Raw genomic sequence first — 22536 nt, 5'->3', positions numbered from 1 at the left:
TTTTATTTTTGGTTGTAAAATGAAGTTTAAGCTATTTTCATTGAATTTTGGTCAGAAGTAGATGTGAATTTGATCTTACAAAATATATTTATCTGAATACAGTCATTTTTATTTTTGATATTGCAGTGAGATTTTTTTAAAAGAAAGCAAAATTCTATTACTTTTAATGTGCTTTGAAAGCCTCAGTTATTTTATAAGAGTAAAGAAATTAAGGCCAGAAGATAAGAAGTGACTTACTCAGATTCGTTGTGGAATTAGAGCTCAAGTATTATTTTCAGTTCTAGGGACTAAATCCAGGGTCTTCACTGTGAGCTACATCCTCAACACTGGCCCCCTCTTTCCCTTGAGATAGTCTTAACTGTGTAGTTGGGCTGGCCTTGAACTCCTAGCAATCCTGCTGCCTCAGCCTCTGGAGTGCTGGGATTACAGATATTTGCCAGCAAGCCTGGCAGAACTCGCCTATAATAGCCAGGCTTACTTGCCAGTTGCCGGAACCCAATATAGATTAGTTTAAAGTGTGGGTTACTTCAATGGAAACTGGAGTTAGGTTCTTATATTGTATCATCACAGATGTCTCTTTCCATTTCTTCGTTCTGCTAATTTACCTGATGGCTTTCTTTTTAGCCTAGTTAGTGACAGATGGATGGCTATTAGCAGCTTCTGGTTTATGTTCTACTAGTTTAGTAACAATGGAAAAGAGTATGTTTTTTGGTTCTCTCTCAGTACACCCTAGATCATTTGGAATTACAGCGGAGGTCTTAGAATGAATTCTAAGTGAAAAATCTTGGTTTCTTGGTGTGTATGCTAATGGTTTTTTTCAGTAGACCCATCTTCCTTAAGAGAGAGGCCAAAATATTAGTTAAGTTTTGGTAGTTATGAATTGTTTTTTCTTTTTGTATTACAGTGTTTCCTGGCATTTGAGGAGCTTTTCCAAAAATCACCCTCACCATAGTGAGAGAAAACCATTGAGCCAAGGTGGGGTGGGAGTAGATTTTTGGGTATGGTTCTTGGGTCTCGGGTGGATCTTAGCCCCTTAGGGTTTTGCTGGCTATGACCTTGACCCCAGTAGGTCCAAGAAGTAGAAGTAATTCATATAAGCATAATCTTCCTTGTATTTTCATGATATACCTTCCTGTTCCTTGTATTGATAGAGAGGCGCAAAGACCAGCATAAACTTCAAGTGTATTGTTGAATTATGGAGGTTTTTACATGATTGCTTTTTTTCCTACTCAGTTCTTCATGTAAGAAGCCTGTGTCATAAAAGCCCTTCAGCTTTGGTACCCTCTCATCTACGTTGATGGTCTGAAATCCATTCATTTCTATTTCTTGAAATTCACTTCAAACAGCTACATTATTGTTTTCTTTAAAAAGAAATATAGCGAGGCATGGTGGCACTCGCCTGTAATCCCAGCACTTGGGAGGTTGAGACAGAGGAAGATGGCTATGAGTTGGAGGCCAGCACGATCTACGTAGCGAGTTCAAGGCTAGCGTGGACTACATAGTGAGACCCTATCTCAAGAAACCAAAAAATAAAATAAATGCATACAAGAAACAACAAATACAAAAATGAAATTCTATTTCTCATCCATGACGGCTGTTTTTGCTGGAGGACAGATTTCTTTTTCCCTGAATTATAACCCCTTTGTCCTTGTCTATCCTCCAGTCTGTCTCCATTTTTTAACTCTAGTCTTCTGTATCCTCTCTTCTCATTATTTCTATTTTATTTTTCCTGACATTTTGATCTAAATTGTTTTGTCTTTATTTTGTGATACATAATGCTTCTCATTGACCTTAAAGGTAAATGTTTTTGGGCCAGGGATTTAGCTCAGTGGTTCTGGTGCCTGCCTCACAAGCGCAAGGGCCTGAGTTTGACCCCTGGTACCAAAAAAAAAAAAGGGTAAATGTTTTGCTTACATTATGGAAAAGAAATCATCAGTTAAACTTAAAAGGTAGTTCTCTTTCTGTACTTTCCACCTTAATTTTTTCTCAATTCTGTTTCCCTTTTTCCAGTTCACAAAAATGATACTTTCACTTGCAAGGAACTAAGGGGTCAGAGAGTAATTTCAACAGTTGCATAATTAACAACATAAAACTTCTAGTAGAACTGAGAAGATAGCTAAGAAGTTTAATGCCACCTGCATATCCTGGGGAGATAACTACAGTTAATTCTTAGTGGTGCGGGAGGAAAGCTGTTTATTAACTGGACGTGAGAAATTGTAAAAGTTCAATGGTTATAAAGATTAGAGTCTCTTGGTTTGTGAAAAATTGCTAGAGAAACAACTTTTGAAATTTCCTACATGGTGACCTTTTCTGTTTCTATTCTCTGGTCCATAAAGGACAGTATAGTTGATTCATCACTTTCTTTTCAAAGGAGATCATTTTTTTGGCCGTGTTAATACTGTGCTGTATTTACTCACAAATTACTGGTTATTCACTAGTACCTCATTTAGATCATTTTAATGTAGGAAATGAGAGATTTGAGAGAATATAAACTATAACATTAAGTGATGAAGTGTTGCAGGAATCATAGGTATTTATCCTAAAGAAGGGAGATATGAGTGTGGTTTAATATGTACTAGTTTTAAAATACATGCATGATTTCTGTTAGGCAGAGATTGACTATTTATCTGTGACTATGTATACAACAAAACAGGAAATATGACAAGGATAAGCAGTAATTTGATTGGAAAAAATAAGCACATTGTATTTATTAGAGTGGAGAAATTCTGACATGGGCTTTATTTTTCCATTTAAGCATTTGATGAATAGATGAAATTGCTAGCCTTGATGGTTTTAATTCATGGTAGGTAAGAAACCCAATTTTTTTCATTAAGTTTATTGGTACATTTTTGGTATACAATACAGTTACATGCATCATTGGGATCTTGTACCTTTACATGGTGTATCTTGGTTCTCATTTTGTCCTCTTTCCCCTGCCTTCCCTTCACCTTCTCCACCCTTCTCACTTTACAAAGGCTTAGTTTCCATTTTTTCCTTTTCCCTTCTTTTCTTTCCCCCTACCCTTCCTATTTCCTCTACTCCTTTAGACCTTTTCTTCCTATTTCACATTATGAGTTATACATTTTGAATCTTATTTATATTTAGTTTTTCACACCAGAGAAATTTGGTATTTACACATGGATGTCCTGTTTATTTCAATTTAAGAGTATGGCCTCAGTGTGCATCCATTTAGCTATAAATGTCTGATTTCTCTTTCTTTATGTTGGAATAGTACTCCATTTTATAGAAAAGCCACATCTTTATCCAGTCTCCAGTTGGTGGGCAAATGGGCTGTTTCCAAATTTTAGCTATTATAAACTGTGCCGCTATAAACCTGAGTGCTCATATATTGCAGTGGTATGATTCTTTTAATTCTTTTGGAAAGATAGCCAGCAGAGGAATAGCCGGGTCAAATGGGACCTCTAATCCTAGTCTTTTGAGGTATCTCCATATTGATTTCCACAGTGGTTGCCCCAGTCTGCCCTCCTGCAAACAATGGAGAAGGGTTCCTTTCTCCCCATAACCCTGCCAGCGTTCGTTGTTAGTTGATTTCTGGATAGCAGCCATTCTAACTGTGGTGAGCTTGAATCTGTGTTGTTTTTATCTGTCAAGTGATCAGTGATGTTGAACATTTTCTCATGTTTATTTGCTCCTTTTACTTCTTTGTCCAAAACATTTCAGGTGCCCATTTTTGAATTGGGGGGTGGGTCTGGGTTGTTTTTTGTTGTTCTTTATATATTTTAGATAGTAGATCTTTATCTGAGGAACAGCTGATAAAATTTTTTTCCCACATTGTAGGTTGTCTCTTAGCTCTGTTGGTGGTTATTCTTGCAATGCAGAAGTTTTTTTTAATAAAATGAGGTCCCAGTTGTTCATTCTTTGTGCTAGTTCCTGTACTACTAAGGATTTGTTCATAAAGACTTTTCCTATGCCAATATCTTGGAGAGTTGTACCTAATTTATCTTCCACAAAGTTTAGTGTTTCTGTTTTAATACTTAAATATTCAATCCACTTCGATTTTAGTTTAGTGCATGGTGAAAGATAGGGATCTAGTTTTAATCTTTGGCAGGCTGAAATCCAGTTTTTCCAACAGCATTTCCTGAAGAAGCTATCTTTCTTCCAATAAGTATGGTTGACTCCTTTGTCAAAGATGAGGTAGCTGAGTATGTCTGGAGTTGTTTCTGCATCTTCTAATCTATTCTACTGGTCCTTGGGTCTGTTTCTTTGCCAGTACTATGCTGTTTTTGTCACAGTAGCTTTGTAGTATAGTTTTGACACCCCCATCATGTCTCTTTTTGCCTATAATTGCTTTTGCTACTCCAGATCTGTTCTGTTTCCAAAATAATTTTTGGATTGTTTTCTCTGGTTCTGTGAAATATATTGTTGGGATTTCAATTAGAATTGCATTGAGTCTTTATAGCAGTTTTGGAAGTATAGCTATTTTTACTATGTTCGTTCTTCCTACCCAGGAGCAAGGGTATCTTTTCATTTCCTTATATCTTCAATCTCTTTTTTCAGAGTGCTGCAGTTTTCATACCAGAGGTCTTTGATTTCTTTCATTAGCTTGATTCCTTGGATGTTGTTGTGAAAGGAGTTGTTTCTCCAGTTCCTCTCATTGAGCCTGTGGTACATGTACAGGAAGGCTATTAATTTTTCTGTGTTGACCTTGTATCCATTTACTCTATTTAATTTGGTTATTAAGTCTAGAAGACTTTTGGTGGAGTTCTTGGGGTCTTCTATATAGAGTACCGTGTCATCTGCAAATAATGACAGTTTAATCTCTTTGTTTCCTATCTTTATTCCTTTATTTCTCTTCTCTAATTGCTTTGGCTAATGTTTTTGAATGAGAGCAGTGATAGTGGACATTCTTGTCTTGTTCCTGATTTTAGTGTGAAGGATTTTCATTTTTTACCATATTGGCTCTTGGGTTTTCATAGATGGCTTTATCAGGTGGCGGTAGAGACCATCTATTCCAATTTTCTGCAGGGTTTTTATTATGAATGGGTGTTGGATTTTGCCGAATGCTTTTTGTGCATCTGTTGAGAGTATCATATAGTTTTTGTCCTTGTCTCTGTTAATACAGTGCATTACATTCATTGATTTACATATATTGAACCATCCTTGCTTCCCTGGGATGAATCTAACTTGGTCAAGGGTGTATGATCTTTTTGATGACCTTCTGTATTCTCTTTGCCAGTATCTTATTGAGGATTTTTGCATCTCTGTTCATTAGGGAGATTGGCCTGTAGCTCTCCTTTTTGGTTGGGTCTTTCTCTACTTTTCGGATCAAGGTTATTCTTGTTTCCAGGAATAAATTTGGGAGTATTGCTTCCCTTTCAATTTCATTGAAGAGTTTAAAGAGTAGTAGCAATAGTTCTTTTCTAAATGTATTATAAATTCAGCAGTGAAGCCATCAGGATTTGGGCTTTTCTTTGTTGGTAAGTTTTTAATTATATTTTCAATTTTGTTGGTTAATATTGGGATGTTTAGAGCTTTTAGGTCTTCATTCAGTTTTGGTAATTCATATGTATCTAGTCCATTTCTTCTGTGTTTTCCATCTTATTGCCTTATGGGTTCTCAAAGTAGATATTAATGATCCTCTGGATATTTGCTGGGTCTGTTGTAATTTTACCCTTTTTATTCCTAATTGCATGGATCTATGTCTTTACTTTTTTGATAAGGTTGGCTAAGGGTTTGTCAATTTTGTTTATTTTTTTATTTTTGTATTTTTTTTTTTTAAGGGTGAGGTGTACTTTGGGTTTCTTTTTTTAATTTTGTTTTTTTTTTGAAGACCAACTCTTTGCTTCAATTTTTTTTTTGTATCATTCTTTTAGTCTCCATTGCATTGATTTTTGCTCTGATCTTTATAATTTCTTCCCTTATATGAGGTTTGGATTTGTCCTTCTCTTTTTCTAGAAGCTTGAAGTTCAGCATTAGGTTGTTTATTTGGGCTTGCTCTGTTTTCCTAGTATCAATATTCACTGCAATGAATTTCCCTCATAAGACTCTTTTCATTGTGTCCCATAGATTCCAGTATGTTGTATTGTCATTGTCATTTAATTGTAGGAACTGTCTGATTTTTAAATTTCTTCTATTATCCATTGGTTATTTCAAAGTATGTTGTTTAAATTCTATGTGTTTATGAAATTCTTGTGGTTTCTTTTGCTGTTGATCTCCAATTTCATCGTAGTATGGTCTGATAATATACACGGGATAACTTCAGTTCTTTTGTACTTACTTAAACATGTTCTATGAGCAAGTTTGTGGTCTCTTGGAAAACGAACCAGGTGCAACCATAAAGAATGTGTATTCTGATTTATTGGTGTGGAACACTGTAAATATGTTAATTCCATTTGTTCAAGTATTTGAATTCTAGTATTTATTTTTTGTCTAGTTTATCCATCTATTTGTGAGTGTGGGATACTGAGGTCCCCCAGTATGATATTAGTGATTATTTGATTTTTTAATGTCCATTAGTATTTGTTTGTATAGTTGGGTGCACTAGTATTTGGTGCATATATATTTATGATTGTCATCTCTTCCTGTTGGATTTTTCTCTTTACAAGGATGTTGTGGCCTTGTCTCTCTCTTAATTAGCGTTTGAAATCCAAATAGGATTTTGATCTGCAAATAGGATAGCTACTCCTACTTTTTTTCAGGTTCATGTCACATGAAATATTGTTTTCTACCTTTTAACTTTCCGTCTGTGAATTTCTTTTTGAATTGTGTTTCTTGTATGTAGCATATTGTTGGGTCTTGCTAATTCTGTCAGTCTATTTCTTTTTGTTGGTGAATTGAGACTCTTAACATTGATGGTTATAACTGATATGTATTGAGTTATCCTTGTCATGAGTATTTCCTGTTGTTGGACCCTCCACACACACATTTAATTTCTTGTTTTCCTGATGTATTCATTGTGTTGTGCTTCATGGAGTTGTGACCCTCATTGTCTTTTCCTAGGATATTGTTTAAAATTTTTTGGAGTGCTCATTTTGTATTCATGGTGTTCCTTGGGTGCTCTTTGTCATGAACATACCTTATTTCTCCGTCAATTTTGAAAGATAGCTTTGCAAAGTACATCAGCTTGGGTTGAAGTTTGTTTTCTTTTAAGGCTTGAAATACCTCACTCCAGACTCTTTTTTACTTGAAGGTTTGTGTTTAGAAGTCTGCTGTAATTCTAATGCATTTTCCTTTGTATGTGATTTCTTTCTTTTCTCTAACTGCTTGTAGTATTTTGTTCTTCTGTTTTGTTTCTGGAATCTTAAGTATTATATATGTAGGTGCAGATTATTTTTTATCATGGCTAGGTGGAGTCCTACATGCCTCACTTACCTGTATGACAAATGCTTTTCCCCTGCTTGGAAGCTTTCTGCTATTACTTCTGCGAACAGATTTTTTATGTTAGCACTCTCTCTTTCTTCATTGACTCCAATCAGTTTTATGGTATTCTTGTTTGCATCATCTAGCAGCTGCTGGATTGATTTCTCATAGTCCTTTACTATTTTTAAGAAAAATTTTCTTTCCTTGGTCGTTAATTGCAATCCTGTCTTCTATATCTAATATGCTGTCTTCACCTTGTCTCATTCTGCCATGTAAACTTTCAGTGGAGTTTTTAATCTCCTGGATATCTATTTTCATCTGTTTTATGGATTCCATTTGTTTTCTATGCTGGGATTCCATGATGTTCCTCAGCTCCTCTATGTACTAAATTTTGAAGTTGGGAAGTATGAATTCTTGAACTTTGTTCTTCTCTTTCAAGCTTGTTTTGTGTGTTCTGGAGCCCTTGCTGTGAGATAAATACTTTAGGATCAGCCTGTCATTTTTTGCGGAAGAGCTACCTGGGGTTTTGATAGAAATTGCATTGAGTCTGTAAATCAGTTTGTGAAGTATTTTCATCTTAGTATTAATTCTTCTAGACAGTGAACCCAGATGAGATGGAATGGGCTGCCTTTCTAGTCTGTATTTGTTTTAAATGAAGAATTAAAACAGTATCTATAAAAACAAAGAGTTAATACTATCTATAGGTTCATATAGCACTAAGTATTGTGAATATTTTAGGTAAGCTATTTATTGGAATTAAATTTAGCAGACATTGTGCTACCACTTTATACCAGGTACAATATTAAGCTTATCTCTGGAGATAATAGGGAAAATGAGATATCATAGCTGTTAAAACTTCTGGTCTAGTGAAAGGATCAGACTTACAAAATTAAAAATTTCATTGTAGTGTATTAGTTGCAGAGATTAAGATTTCTTGTAAATTGTTAGCCTATTCTCCATTGTGTAAAGTTTCTGCTAAATAAAAGATGATTACAAAGTGCTTATTAGCACAACTTGTTTTAGTGTTGTATAATTATAATGTCTTGTAGAGTTAAAAATAAGGGCCTTTAAAACTTTAACTTGGATTATTATCAGTAATAAATTTTTAAAGTATTTTTAAGATTTATGAATTAATAATTTAAAAAACTTAGAATCAGTATGCCTAAAATATTACAGGGAATAAGTAGCATTCAAGCAAAGCAAAAACATTTTAATTTCTTTTGTTCTCTGAATTTACTTACCTCTTAATATCTTTTTTTTTTTTTTTTTTTTTTTTTTGGTACCAGGGATAGAAGTTGGGATTAACAATTCCTTTTTTGCCTAATCAGGTGAACAGTTTCCTTAATGGCTTATTCTTTCTCCTTTGTCTATGAGTTTAGCACTAAAGATCTTTAACACTGACTTATGCGTGGCTCCATTTGGCAGTTATGGTTAGCATGTAGGTAGCTGTTTGGAATAATATTTTTAAAGGTATGTAGTAGGACATACAGGATTAAAAGGATAAGCAATTTGTGATAGTGAATCCATATATTTCCATGGTAATACTAAAAAATTTAAGTAAATTCTGTTTAGAGATATTTGCGGAAACCTATTAATGTGTTAAGAAATAAACCGATTTTCAGATTTTGCTAATGCAACTGTGGTTTATTTCTTATATTCCTAACAGAAGGAAAAGCTGAGTTTAAGCATTTTCCCCTCTTATCTAAGTTGATGGATCTCCTATTACTCAACTGTTTAATCATTCAGCTAAAAAGTGTTCATTAATACAGCATTTTTTACTACAGTCTGTATTAACACATTAGTAGAAAGATACAAGACAGCATTTTTCATCTTTAATGTTTGTGCACCAAAACATAGACACATAAATGAACAAATCCTGAAACATAGTATGTATACAAAAGTGCTTTCAAGAGATTATATAGAAATGAAAAGGGTAGTGAGACTCATCATTCAACTTGGTATTTATAAATCTAAAAATAAACAAAAATTTTTGCAGTTGTGGAGCCAAAGATGGTTTTTTCAATATTGAACCAGAAAAAATTTCATATTGTATTTTGAAAATTTAAGTGTAAGAAGAACCAGAATAATAGTCTAGATCGTTAGAAATATATTTTAAATCAGAATTCAAGTATTGCTTTTTGATATTAAAATATAAGAAAAAAACCTAGAAGTAATGATAAAGTAGATTGTTTTTTATGTGAAATCTAGAATCAATATTTAAAAGATAGGCAAGTTTGTTTTAGTTTCATACATGACAGTTGATAAGCAGTTAATTACATTTAACAGTGTTCACTATTTTGGTGTGTATTTTCAAAACCATAAAATTTAAATGTATAAAACATAATATAGAGAGCTGGAAGCAGTGGTGGACACCTGCAATCCCCATAGTTTGGGAGGCTGAGAAGAAAGGATTGTTAAGTTTGAGGCCATTGTGGGCCACTTAGACCTCATTTCAAAAGAAAGCGAAAAAAGGCCTATCTCTGAGCTAAATCCTGCCCTAGTAACTCCAAATACATAAATGTACACAAACAAATAAAAGGTGTCTGTGGACACCGATACTAAATAGTGGTAACTAGTTTTTCTGGTACCTACTTGAGAATTAATTCTCATGAAAATTTTATAAAATAATAAAGTAGATCAAAGATTTGACGATCTAAGATTATCTGACCAGATTTGAGATTTGAATCTAGGTCTGTGGTTTGATAGATGATCTCTTTATTATGCCAAATGATCCTCTAAATGTTGAAGTATGTTTTTGCATTGCATTACTCAGGGCATACCTTATGGACCTCTTGCCTTAGAAGGGTAAGAAATGGTATCAGTATAACTCAGGTAAATGTTGAAATTATACAATCTCCTAAATCATGTGGAACAAGTGGCCTAATTTAGGACACAGACATGTTTCAAGAGCGCAGATGTGGGGCTCTGAGTTCAGTCCCCAGTACTCCCTCTCAAGTTCTTTGTTAAAATAAAATATATTCAAATAATTAATGAACAGATAGAGAATTTCAGTAGAGAGATGGAAAAGTGTGAATATAGAGCTGAGAGTATAGTAATTAAATGAAAATTTCACTGAATGGCATAGTGGAGATAGAAATTTTTATACTGCTACAAACATCACAATAAAATGGCATTAGAATAAAGATATATAGTGGATCCGTCAGAGCCGGACATGGTGGCACACACCTGTAATCCCAGCTAGTGGAGATAGAAATTTTTATACTGCTACAAACATCACAATAAAATGGCATTAGAATAAAGATATATAGTGGATCCGTCAGAGCCGGACATGGTGGCACACCTCTGTAATCCCAGCCAGCACTTGGGAGGCTGAGGCAAGAGGATCGCTGTGAGTTCGAGACCAGCCTGGGCTACATAGTGAGTTCCAGATCAGTCTCAACTACATAGTTGAAACCCTGTCTCAACGCTGCCCCCCCAAAAAAAAGAATTAGTGTTTAGTAGAATATATTTGGTTGATTTAATTTGGCCATGGCAGTTCTTGAACTCCAGATTTTTAGCTTATGATTTTTAAATTGGTACATATTAGTTTTACAGAATAATAGGTTTCATTTTGGCATATCTGTACACAAATATAACATTTTGTCATTTCCACACCCCAGCTCCTCCCTCTCCCCTTCCTCCTCTCTAATTCCCTTCCTCTTTTCTGAGTCCTACTTCTCTCTATCTTGCTGTCTGTCTGTCTTTCTCTGTCACACACATACAGGTTACATATATGAGAGAAAAGGAGATATTTGAGTCTAGCTTATTTTGCTTAAAATGATGATCTCTAATTCTATTCATTTTCTTGCAAATGACATGATTTTGTCCTTCTTTGTTGCTGAATAATACTCTATTGTGTATATGTGACACATTTTCTTTTTTTTTGTGGGGGAGGTACTGGTGATTGAACTGGGGACCTTGCGCTTGCGAGGTAGGTGGCGGAACCACTGAGCTAAATCCTTGGGCCATGACACATTCTCTTTATCTTTTCTTCCATTGGTGGGCAGCTAGAGTATTTCCATGGCTTAGCCATTATGAATTGTACCACAGTAAACATGAGTATGCAGGTAGCTCTGTGGTGTGTTGATTTTACTTTGAGAAGTAATATAGCTGGGTAATGGTAGTTTTATTTTTATTTCATACTGATATCCATAATGGCTGTACTAATTCATATTTATACTAACAAGTGTATGAGAGTTCCTTTTTCTTCTTGCATTCTTGTTAGCATTCATTCATTTCAAGATTGGTTATTGAACTCAGGGTCTTTGCACTGAACTTCATTTGCAGCCCTTTTTTATTTTGAGACAGGGTCTTGCTAAGATGCTCAGGCTGGACTTGAACTTGAAATTCTCCTGCTTCAGCTTCCCACTGTGCTGGGATTACAGCCATGTACCACCACACTTGGCTTTTTTTTTTTTTCCCCCCAATCTTGTTAATCACCCCGTTCTGACCGGGGTAGTACAGAATCTCTACATAGTCTTGATTTTCATTTCCTTGGTGGCTAAAGATGTTTAACATTTTTTTTTTTTATGTGCTTACTGCCCATGTGTACTTCTGAGAGATGTATTGTTCAATTACCTACCCATTTATTGATTGGGCTATTTGTTATGGTGTGAAGTTTTGCATTTGTTTATGTATTCTGTATATTAATTCTTGTTGAATGAGTAGCTAGCAAAGATGTTCTCCCATCTGGCAGGCTTTTGTCTCACTCTTGTTTCCTTTGCTGTGCAGAAGCTTTTTAATTTGATGCAGTTCTAGTTGATTCTTGCTATTGTTTCCTGTTTTTTCCCCAGTAATTCAGTTATAAAATAGATCTTTTTATTTTTACATTAACTTTACTTTTCTAGGTTCAAAATCAGCATTTCTTTTCATGCTACTTTCCCATTGTTTGCTGCTTTTCCATTCTACTTGTAAAATGTTTACTTTTTGTTTGTTTGTTGTTTTTGGTCCAGGAATTGAATTCAGGACCTTACACTTTTGAAACAGGTAGTGGAACCATTGAGCTAATCGCTGGCCTACAAAATGTTCACTTTTAAGCAAGAAATTATTTGAAAAAACTCTTCTAATGTTATAAGGTTACTATAATATGTTGTTAATATTATTAATTTATTTTTTTACCTTTAGGGATCCTATTGGGCAATAGACACCAATCCGAAAGAAGATGCATTGCCTACTCGGCCAAAGAAGAGGGCACGATCTGTAGAGCGGGTAAAACCTCTTTGCCATAAATATCATCTAACAGGTTGAGTATGTCAGAAATGCAGATTTTGAAAGTTCATTTCCCATTTAACAAACAACCATAAGAATGGTAAAATTATATTTGGATAGCATTTTCTATTTTTTCAGGGATCTTTCAGACCCATTTTTTATGTGACCTTAACTCTGAGATGTGAATTAAATAAAAGGTTTTGTCATAATTAGAGCACAGCTATTGTCTGAGATTCGTTTCTAGCTCTCTTTGAGTTTTAATTTGATATTCTTTTTTTCTGTACCCACAATTTTGAGGACTCATTTCATATTGCAATTGCTTCCCACCACTGCAGATGATCTTTCTTGAGCTTTGATTGTTTCTCATTGTCCTCCAAATGCTTTTCTCTACTTTTATTCATGTAACAGTTTGTATATAAAATCTGTGTGTAGGGGGTAGGAGTAAGATAGTTCTTCCTTGTAAATTCATGGTTAAAATTAATTTTCAAGAATGAAAGTGAAAAGGATCTCTTGTTGATACATTCAGTTATATATTGTAACATTTTAAGCTAGCACACAAATTCAGCTACCATAAGACCTTAACTTTACTCTTCAGCTTCCTCCCTTTTCTGTAATTCCAGCATCTCAACTAAAATAAATACACCCTGCCCTGATGTTCTCCAAGACCTATTTCAAAGTTTTACTGCTTTGTGAAGTCTGTTCATCTTTTCAGTTGTGTTTTTGTAGAAATCTTAGGGATTTTTAAATAGAATTTTTCACACTTTATGAAATATTTATCTTTTCTACTGGGTCGGTCTCTCCTTAAGGGCTGAAAAAAATAACTTTTATCTCCACTGTTAGTTTTTTTCACAGTTTATAAGAGGTACCAGAAAATGCAGAGTAAATTGGAAAAGAGAATAGGATAAGAAGAAGGGAACTAAATAAACACTTAGTCAAGTAAGTTTGATCTACAATTGTTCCCAGTAAAGTGATGAAATTTATGAGCCTGAAAGATACGAACCTCAGACTGGGCTTAAGTTAGGATTGTGTGAGCCAGTGTAGTAATCAGCACTGGGGTCTTAAACAGCTTTCTTAGAGCCAGCAGAGGGAGTTTAGTTAGCCATTTATCAGGCTATATAAAATGAAAGGATAGCATTGGCTTTACACAATGAAAGTTTAAGAAATTAAATTGATGGCATAGTCTTCTGGTAATAGATCTAGATACTTTTAAGATGGAGATGGTGATGTGCTCAGTACCTAACAGAGTGAAAGAGAGGGTACATCTGAATGTCTGTTCTCTTGCCTCTGGCTGTTTTGTTTTGTTTTGTTTTGTTTTTTTTGAGACAGAGTCTCACTATGTAGTTGAGACTGCCCTGGAACTCACTGTGTAGCCCAGGCTGGTCTCGAACTCACAGCGATCCTCCTGCCTCAGCTACCCTGAGTGCTGGAATTACAGGTATGCACCACCACACCTGGCTTTGCCAGTGGCTTTTTAAACAAAATTAGCACTTGGAGTTTGTGTGGAAATGTGGAATACAAAACATTTAGCCTACTGCAAGAATTTGAAGGAGTGGGAGAAAAAGCCCCAATGTTAACCCATAGCATTTTTAAGCAACTTGGATGTGTAGGTTGAAGGCCTAAGTAATTGTGCTCTTCCGAAGTTCCTGGAACTTGAATTATTTTTGGAAGTTGGAATTAATAGTTGGGTTGACAACTACATTCTTTTTGGATTTTAAGCCTGTATTTAGTCCCTTAGTCTTGTTTCAGAGACCTTAGAGCAATCTTCATTTATTTCTGAGAGCCCCCTCCCCTTTTTTTGATACTATGGTCAGTTTTATAGAAGTCTACAGAAATACAGGATTCAGGTTACAGAAGTATGTGTCTTGAATAATATACATTTCGAACATATATTTGATATATTTGTTTTCAGTGCTGACCTTTTAATCTTCATTTTAAGTTTGAAATGTAAAAGTTTCAAAAAATTAATGCTATAGCATAGTTCTACAAAATATACATACCGTGTAAGACACTTTCAGTAGTAATGATATTTTTATGGGCCCAAGCTGTGTTGTTGGTTGTGTTACTATAGGAGAGAACCCAAAGAAAGAGATCAGCTGTGAGCAAAATATTTATTAGTAATGAGACAGATAATATTTAACAAATATTCTGGAAAATAGTGTTCTTATAAAAATTAATTTCCTACCCTGATAAAATTAGTGCATCTGCTTTTCATCAAGAGATGGGGGGAAGTTATGCAGTATTTTAAAATTATTAGGTCAGAGTGTATATTTTAAGGAACTACTGGGTTTTATCTAAGGAAACACCTACTGTAGTCAAATTGTGATAGTTCTGAACATAATCTTCAGATACTTAGTTTTCTCTAAAACTAAACAAGACCTGTAAGTTGAAAACTTTCAAAGGATAAAAGGACTTTTAAATGTAGATGATAAATACATTGACAATCTGAAAGTTCTTTACTAAATTTCTGTCTCTTATGATTCCTTTGTCTACGTGCAATTAGAATTGTATGTAAAAAAATCATCTTACGCATTTTTAATTTTGGAAATAAGCAATATATAACACAAAATGCTTTGTGTACTGCTAGAGAAATTATTTTTAAAATGTAAGCAACAATATCTTTCTTAAAATGGAAAACAAACCCTATAGCATCTGGTAATTATATCTACATCTTGTTTGTTTGTTTGTGGTACTGGGGCTCAAACCCAGGGTCACTCTGTCACTGAACCACATTAACCCTTTTTTATGTTGGGACTGGGTCTCATCTAGTGTCTTAGGCAGGACTCAAACTTGAGATCTCCTGTGTTAGCCTCCTGAAGTGCTGGGTTTACAGGTGTGCATCAACATGCTCAGCCAGTCTGATTAGAAGAGGTCTTCCCTGACTTCCCCCTCATTTGTATGATCATAAATCTGTGCACTCTAATCTGTTGTAATACTCCTTTCTTTTTTTCATTCTTGAATATATCGTTGTTTCTCTTCCTTTTTCTAATTTCGTTCATCATCTCCCTCCAATCAGAAATGATCCTAAAGACCTTATAAAAACTGAATAAGATTTCAGTATTTTTCATAATATTGAATAAAATGGTCAGATGATGGACTTTTATCAGAAGGCTTGTGTTTCTCTTCTGGCTTAAGTAAAATTGTAATAGCTTAATGATAGTTGTATTGAATTTATGTATCAGTTGCTTTTTAATGAATATTAACTCAGGATTTTTCAAGTAACTCATTGATGAAGTTGATGGACATGAATGTTAAGTAAGTTGTCTCGTAGTACTAAATACCAAAGGCAAGATTAAAACTCAAGTAGTTTGCCTTTCAAAGTCTGTGTTATTTACAGCTGTACTCTTGACACTAGTATTTACTATGCTGAAAACCACAACAGTTAATCACATTCCTTTTATATATGCATGTTCTGTAGAGAATTCCCTGAATATAATATAAATACAATCAAGTAACAGAAATGTGATTATAAATGACAGAGCAAGTACTAAATAATTGTTACACCAAGTAGTGATAAAACTAACGTGACTCAGAATAGATTATGCTGTGTGGGTACACCTCTAGGAAGAGATATGAGACTTCAGATTTTGTTGTAGAAGTGTACATGTGGAGAAAACAATGTGCATGATTGACTTGTAAGGAAGAAGTACAGACAATAAGTATAATTAAGAATGCTTGTGACTCTAATGAAAACCTTAGGCTAGGCTACAGATATTTAGAGGAGTAGAAAGATTTAGGCATAAAAAAGTACAGGATCAAGGACATTGCTTTGTTTGATGGACTGTAGTATTGAGAAATGAATAAAAAATAGTTTTGAAAAGATACTTACTCTTCACAAAATACTCATTCCAAAAAGATATAGTGAGTAGATGGAGTTGTGATGGTAATAGCCTGAATTATACTACATGAGTGAAAGTTCTCTTCAGAATTAGCATGGTATCAGATTTCCACATATGTACATATAATTATGTGTAATATTGTTTTATCATTTTAATGTGGTAGATCTTTGTTCTGTAGCTATCATATGCCAGCCATTATGCTAGGATGTCATAGTTGTCCATCCTATTGGCTTGCCTGGGCCACACTGAGTAAAGAGGAATTGTATTGGACCACATGTAAAATAATGATATAGTTAATGTATGTAAGTAACAAAACCTCTTTTACATTTTAATGTTTTACGAAGGCACATAAAAAAAGGTGGGCATTAGGTTGGACATGCCAAGTACAACATACCAAGAAGAATGAAACATGGTTACATGCATTAAGTTTTGCAGAATAGTATTAGTGGGCATTAGAAGAAAATGTATAAGATATTGTATATAGAGAAAGGAGAGAGAACCTTTTTTTTTTTTTTTTTTTTTTTGAGACAGGGTCTCACTATGTAGTTCAGGCTGGCATTGAATTTACTATGTTGCCCAGGTTGGCCTTGAGCTCATAACAGTCCTCTTGCATCAACCTCCCATGTGCAGGGATTACAGGCATGTGCCGCCATGTCCTGCAACATTTTTTTTTTTTTTTTTTTTTTTTGGTGCCAGGATCAAACTCTGGACCTTGCGCTTGTGAGGCAGCAACAGGTTTAGTAATGGTGCTGAAAGGCATCCTGGGTTATGTAACTTAGCTTTTAGGTAGAAATAGGCATGGTAGAGAGGACAGCATTTATTAAGTGCATATTTAGTAAATGACATGTGCCTGCTACATGCAGACACATTCTAGTATTGGGGAAACAGCAGTGAATTAAACAGACATTCTCTGCTCTCATGATGTTTATATTCTGATTGAAGAGCAGGGCTGAGGAAGGTAAAACATGAATAAAAGCAAGATAAGAGATCGTGATACGAACTATTTCGAACATACTGGCCTTTGAACAAAAACAAAATCATCCTCAATTGTCCGACTTTCCTGATTACAGAGATAGAAGACATTACTTTTTCCTAAAGTGAAGAGCTAAGTTGTATTAATTGTTCAGAATTGATTCGAATAAGTTTAATCCAGATGAGAAATTGGGAAAGAACACAGGGCAGTCTTCTAGGCAGGATATGTGCATCTGGATGTATATTTGAGATTGTTGTCATGTTATTTCTGACTCAGTTTCTTATCTGAGTCAGAGAGTGGGAATTCAGTTGAAAGGTATAAGTGAACAGAGAAAGGCATGCACTCTGTGTTAGTACTTTTAGCTGTGAACTGAATAAATACTTCAGTGTGTAAACATATTGAAGTGTACATTATGTCAGAGACACTGCATGTTACCTCTAATATGTGTGTGTAAATAGAATTTCCTGGGGAGTTTAAAAGAGAAAGAAATTCTATCCAGGCCTCATTTTGATGAAGGGGATTTTGGTTTTTTATAACATTACAGAAGTATCGTTTATATACAAGTAGCTACATATTTAAAGCCTACAAGCTGAGGATTGTGACATTTGTGAAATTATTAGCAGTGCAAATTGAACATTTTCATAACTCCCCAAATGTTCTTAGGCTACCACTACTTCAGGGAAAATAAACATCTTGATAATATTTATTCCAATTCATGAAAATGATAGCATTAGATCTTGCTTAATTTTCTTTAGGACTGATTTTTAGTTTTCATTATAGAGGACTTATGTATTTCCCATTGGATTCCATACTTTTTTATTTTTTTCCTGAGACAAGGTCTCATGTGGCCCAGGCTGGCCTTGAATTCACAGCAATCCTGCGTCAGCCTTCTAAGTGCTGAAATTATAAGTGTGCACCACCATGCCTGGCAGATTTAATCTTAATATTTTGATTTTTGACATTATTATGAATTGGTTTAAAATACGTTTTCCAATTGATTGCACCAACATACAAAAGTTTAACTAATTTTGTATATTAATATTAATACTGTGATCTTCTTAGTTGTAATAGTTGTTTGAAGATGCCCTGGTGTATCCTAAGACAGTAATGTTGAACCTTTTAAAGCTTTCAGTGATACAAACAACCTGCTGCAGTGCATATGCCATAGGTTTGCCACCATTGGCCTAGATAAATAATTATGTCATCTAAAATTAAAGATACATTCCTTATTCCTCTCCTCTCCTCCCCTCCCTTCTCGTTATACTATATATTTGAAGTTGTGCTGGTAGGCCACAGTCAGTTGACTTTTGCTGTTTTAGTCTTCTCTGTGTATTGCTTTTTCATTGGAGCATTTACATTAACATTTATGTAATTGATATAGTTGATTATAGGTTTACATGATGTTTTCTTTGACTTATGTTTTAGTTCATGTCTTCCTCTTTTGCCTTCTTTAGATTATTTGGATATATTTTAGTATTTATTCCATTTAATCTGTTAGTTTTTTAGCTATACTTTTAAATATTTATATCTAAGGATTTTTTTTTTTTTAAAAGACAGGGTCTCTGTGTAATCTAGGCTGGTCTTGAATTTGTTGATGATTCTCCTGCCTCAGCCTCCATACTGCTGAGATTATAGGCATAAGGATTTTAACAGTGCATCCCTAATGTTTTGCCTTGTAGTCAGTTAATATTCTGCCACTTCGTATGTGTAGAAATCCTTCAGTTGTTTAGGTCCTCTTTGCATTTTCCCTCACTATTTCCCATAGTCATATTATGAAGTGCATTCACATACATTATAACTTTTATCTTTAATGATATGTAATTTTAAAAATTTTAAAAATAATTTTTGATACTTACTTGGATATCTTCTGTTTCTGGTGCTTTAATTCATTCCTTACGGTTCAGGTTTTCCCTCTGCTATGTTTGCTTTTGGCCTAAACAGTTTTCTTACAGTGCAGGTCTTATTGCCAATAAATTCACTTTGGCTAGGTGTGGTATTTGTTTTTCTGTGGCTCACTGTGGTCTTTTCAACTCAATTGTGATGTGTCTCAGTGTAATTTGTCTTTAATTTTTTTTCTTATTGCGGTTCACTGAACTTTTCAGATTTACAAATTTGTCTTCCATTAAATTTCTAAAATTTTTAGTCATTATTCTATGTATTTTCTATCCTTTTCTCTTCCTCTGGAAATCACAGATTACTCATTAGACCTTTTGAGATTGTCCACAGGTTTCTGAGGTTCTGTTTTCTCTTTCCCTGTCTTTTTCATTCCTTCTTTCTGTGTTTTTTCTCCATCAGATTAAGTAATTTCTACTTAATGTGAGTTTACTGGTTCTTTTCTCTTTTTTAATTCTAATTTTAAAATAAAGCTCATCCACTGATTTTTTCCCCTTTCAGAAATTATAATTTTCAGTTTAAATTTTTGAATTTATCACTTCACTAATATGTCCTTCATTATATTTTCAGTCAAGTGTATATTTTAGGGGTCAGCCTAAGACTTTGTGGTTTTTCATACACAGGATTGTGGAGTCTCTTTTTGACTTTTTCCCTGTATAGAATTCTCTTCTCTCTCTGTTCTGGCTATTTTTAGCTGAACTTTTCCCCTTGTTCCTCTTGACAGAAAGATAGCTTTAGGTGTTCACACCTCACATCTACTGGCCAACCATGAGGCAAAGCTGCAGCAGAATAATAAATTCATATAGTTGCTGATCTCTCCAAGTTTTGACTTCTTGCTGCAATGTATTTTATTTACTCCTTAGAACCTCAGGTAGCTGCACCACCACCACTGCTGCAGTAATTTGTAGTTATTAATAACAGAAGATTGGTTGGTAGCAGAATCACACTGCCTTCCTCCAAGTGGAACTTGAATGAATAAGGACTCCAGGAGGGACCATTCACAGACTGACTGGTACTATCCAGATTAAATTCATTGATATGGCCTTTGTCCACAATTTGGATTTATGGTTGTAGCAATAACAGTTGTTTTGCCTAAACCCTCTAGCTTTGCTATTCAAAGAACTTGTCTATTAATAATATAGAATCAGTGTACCTACAAATAAAAATCTATACCATACTATTGGGAACATCTATGCATGTAAAAGAGTGTGCCCTTTACTGACTATATTGAAAAGTAAAAGTATCTATGAAGAACTATTAATTAAAATATTTTTAAAAATTACTAATAGCTGAATCATGAATCTGACTGTAAGGGAATGCAGTGCCTCATATTAAAGCTGTCTCTTTTCTCATTAATTATAATGGAGTATTCCTTTGTATATTCTGGCATCAGTAGCAGGTATATTCTAGTGGTTATCGTAATATCTAGCATTTATTGTGTATTTCAGATACATTGCTAAGTGTTTTATATGAATTACTTGAGGTCTTAAACCTCCAAATAAAGTGATCCTCTCTTTATAGATGAGGAAACAAGCATGAAGTTTGAGTAATTTGCATGAAGTCACAGCATAGATTTCCCTTTTCATACCAGTAGTGTAGAGCAAGAATAAATGAACCAGAAGTCTGGGCTGAGATCATGTCAGTTGAGTTAAAGGAACATACTGTTTGCAGTTTTATAAAGTAATTGTGTTAACTTGCATATAACTAACTTGGCTGGCATTAAAATCAAACCATGGACAGAATTGTTTTTATGGTTCTTCCAGCTTCTCTTTCTGAAACTTTTTTTTATTTTCACCTCATTCTCAGTGCTCAGCACGAGAATGTTAGATTCTAGCATGTGTGTTTGGCTCTGTGCTTTTCCTTCATTTCAGTCATGTTTCCTGCTCCCTACCCTCAGGTTGTTTAGATTACCTGATGCAAGAAATTCATGCTGAGGAATTTAGTGATAAGAAATTGACCATGTGTCTCAATGAAATGATTTTTTTGCTCTTCTCTTTGCTTTTGTTTTTATTTCACAATGCGAAAGATCAAAACCAGGGGCCTTGTGTATGCTAGGCAAGTGTTCTATCATTAAGCATTACCCCAGCCCCAAGTGTTACCTTTTTAAAAGTATGTGTTCAGTTGGTGGCAAGTGTGGTACCAGTATTTTTTTTCCAGAGAAGAAATATAGGACTGGCATCCTGACTATGTGATGCTCACCTTTACCTTCTCTGACTTCATCACTGAGGCCAACTCCTGCGGGGAGGGGCTCAGGAAGCAAGAGAGAGAGAAAGGGCACTCAAAATTCTAAATGCAGAAAACATTCAGTGTTTTTAAAATTAGTATATGTTTGTAGTGTATAGTCACATTCTTTGTGGAGAGTTGGTACATGTACATTAACATGTCTTATTTTTTTTAATTCCCTTCCCCATCCCTGACCTTCAGCATTCTTTTGACATATGTTCTAAAAACAACACATAGAAACTTGTATGTATATATTTAGAATATTGTTCACAATATTCTCTTAAACACAAAGGAAGAATAAGAAAAAAAAGAGGTTTAAACCAGAGGAATTTCTTTTTCTTTTAGGTAAAAGTTTGAGCTGAATGATTGGATCAGAAGGAGATAAACTCTGTTCAAGGTCATTTGGATTCTTTCCAGTCTTGTTTGTCCAGGGTATTAATACCTGAGTTTTATGGTTAAGCATAACTACCACTATATTTATGTACCAGCCCACAATAAGAGGGAAAGAGATTTCAGGACAAGTCCTTGCAGAGACATGTTGCAAAACTTGCAAACATAGTTGGGTATGGTGGTACATACCTATAATTCTAACACCCTGGGAGACTGAGTCAGGGAGATCCTAAGTTCAAGTCCACCTTGGGTGATTGAATGACTTAGACCCTGTCTCAAATAATTTTTTAGAAGGAATAGGGATGGGGATGTAGTTTAGTATAGGTCCTCAGTTCAGTCTCCAGTACGGGGCAGGAAAAATATACACATTGTTCCTGTTTACATCTCATTAGCCAACTTTAGTCACATGGCCACAGCTAGCTGCAGAGGAGTTTGGAAAAGATAACTGTAACTGTAGAAAACTGTATAGGGTTCTGTTTGTAAAAGGGAGAAGGGAAGAAAAAAATTAGGTCTACTAGCTGTCTCCCAGAAGTTTGCTGACAATTTTTGCCAGCCTGTCCTGTACCACTTTAAAAGATTTGTTAGGGAATAGCTGTACCAGTGAACCTTGTGATCTCAGATCAGTAGCATACTAAGATAAAGATGATGTTTCAGTAGCTGTGTTTTTTTTTTTTTTTTTTTTTTTTTTTTTTT

The 22536-nt window shown here is 34.6% G+C and overlaps 1 protein-coding gene across 5 annotated transcripts in view; it reads left to right on the top strand.

Annotated features, from left to right (window-relative positions):
- The window catches only part of Foxj3 (forkhead box J3), a 111480-nt gene that overhangs the window by 61644 nt on the left and 27300 nt on the right, over positions 1-22536 (top strand). For all 5 annotated transcript variants that reach the window (XM_010633951.2, XM_033767346.1, XM_010633942.2 and 2 more), the window contains one exon: positions 12445-12528. In XM_010633951.2, coding sequence (XP_010632253.1) covers positions 12445-12528 — 84 coding nt within the window. The remainder of the gene's footprint in view (positions 1-12444; positions 12529-22536) is intronic.

This window comes from Fukomys damarensis, unplaced genomic scaffold (genome assembly GCF_012274545.1).
Source record: "Fukomys damarensis isolate Sample0158 unplaced genomic scaffold, DMR_v1.0_HiC HiC_scaffold_23, whole genome shotgun sequence".
Taxonomy (NCBI): Eukaryota; Metazoa; Chordata; class Mammalia; order Rodentia; family Bathyergidae; genus Fukomys; species Fukomys damarensis.
This window is presented reverse-complemented; position numbering and strand designations above follow the sequence as displayed.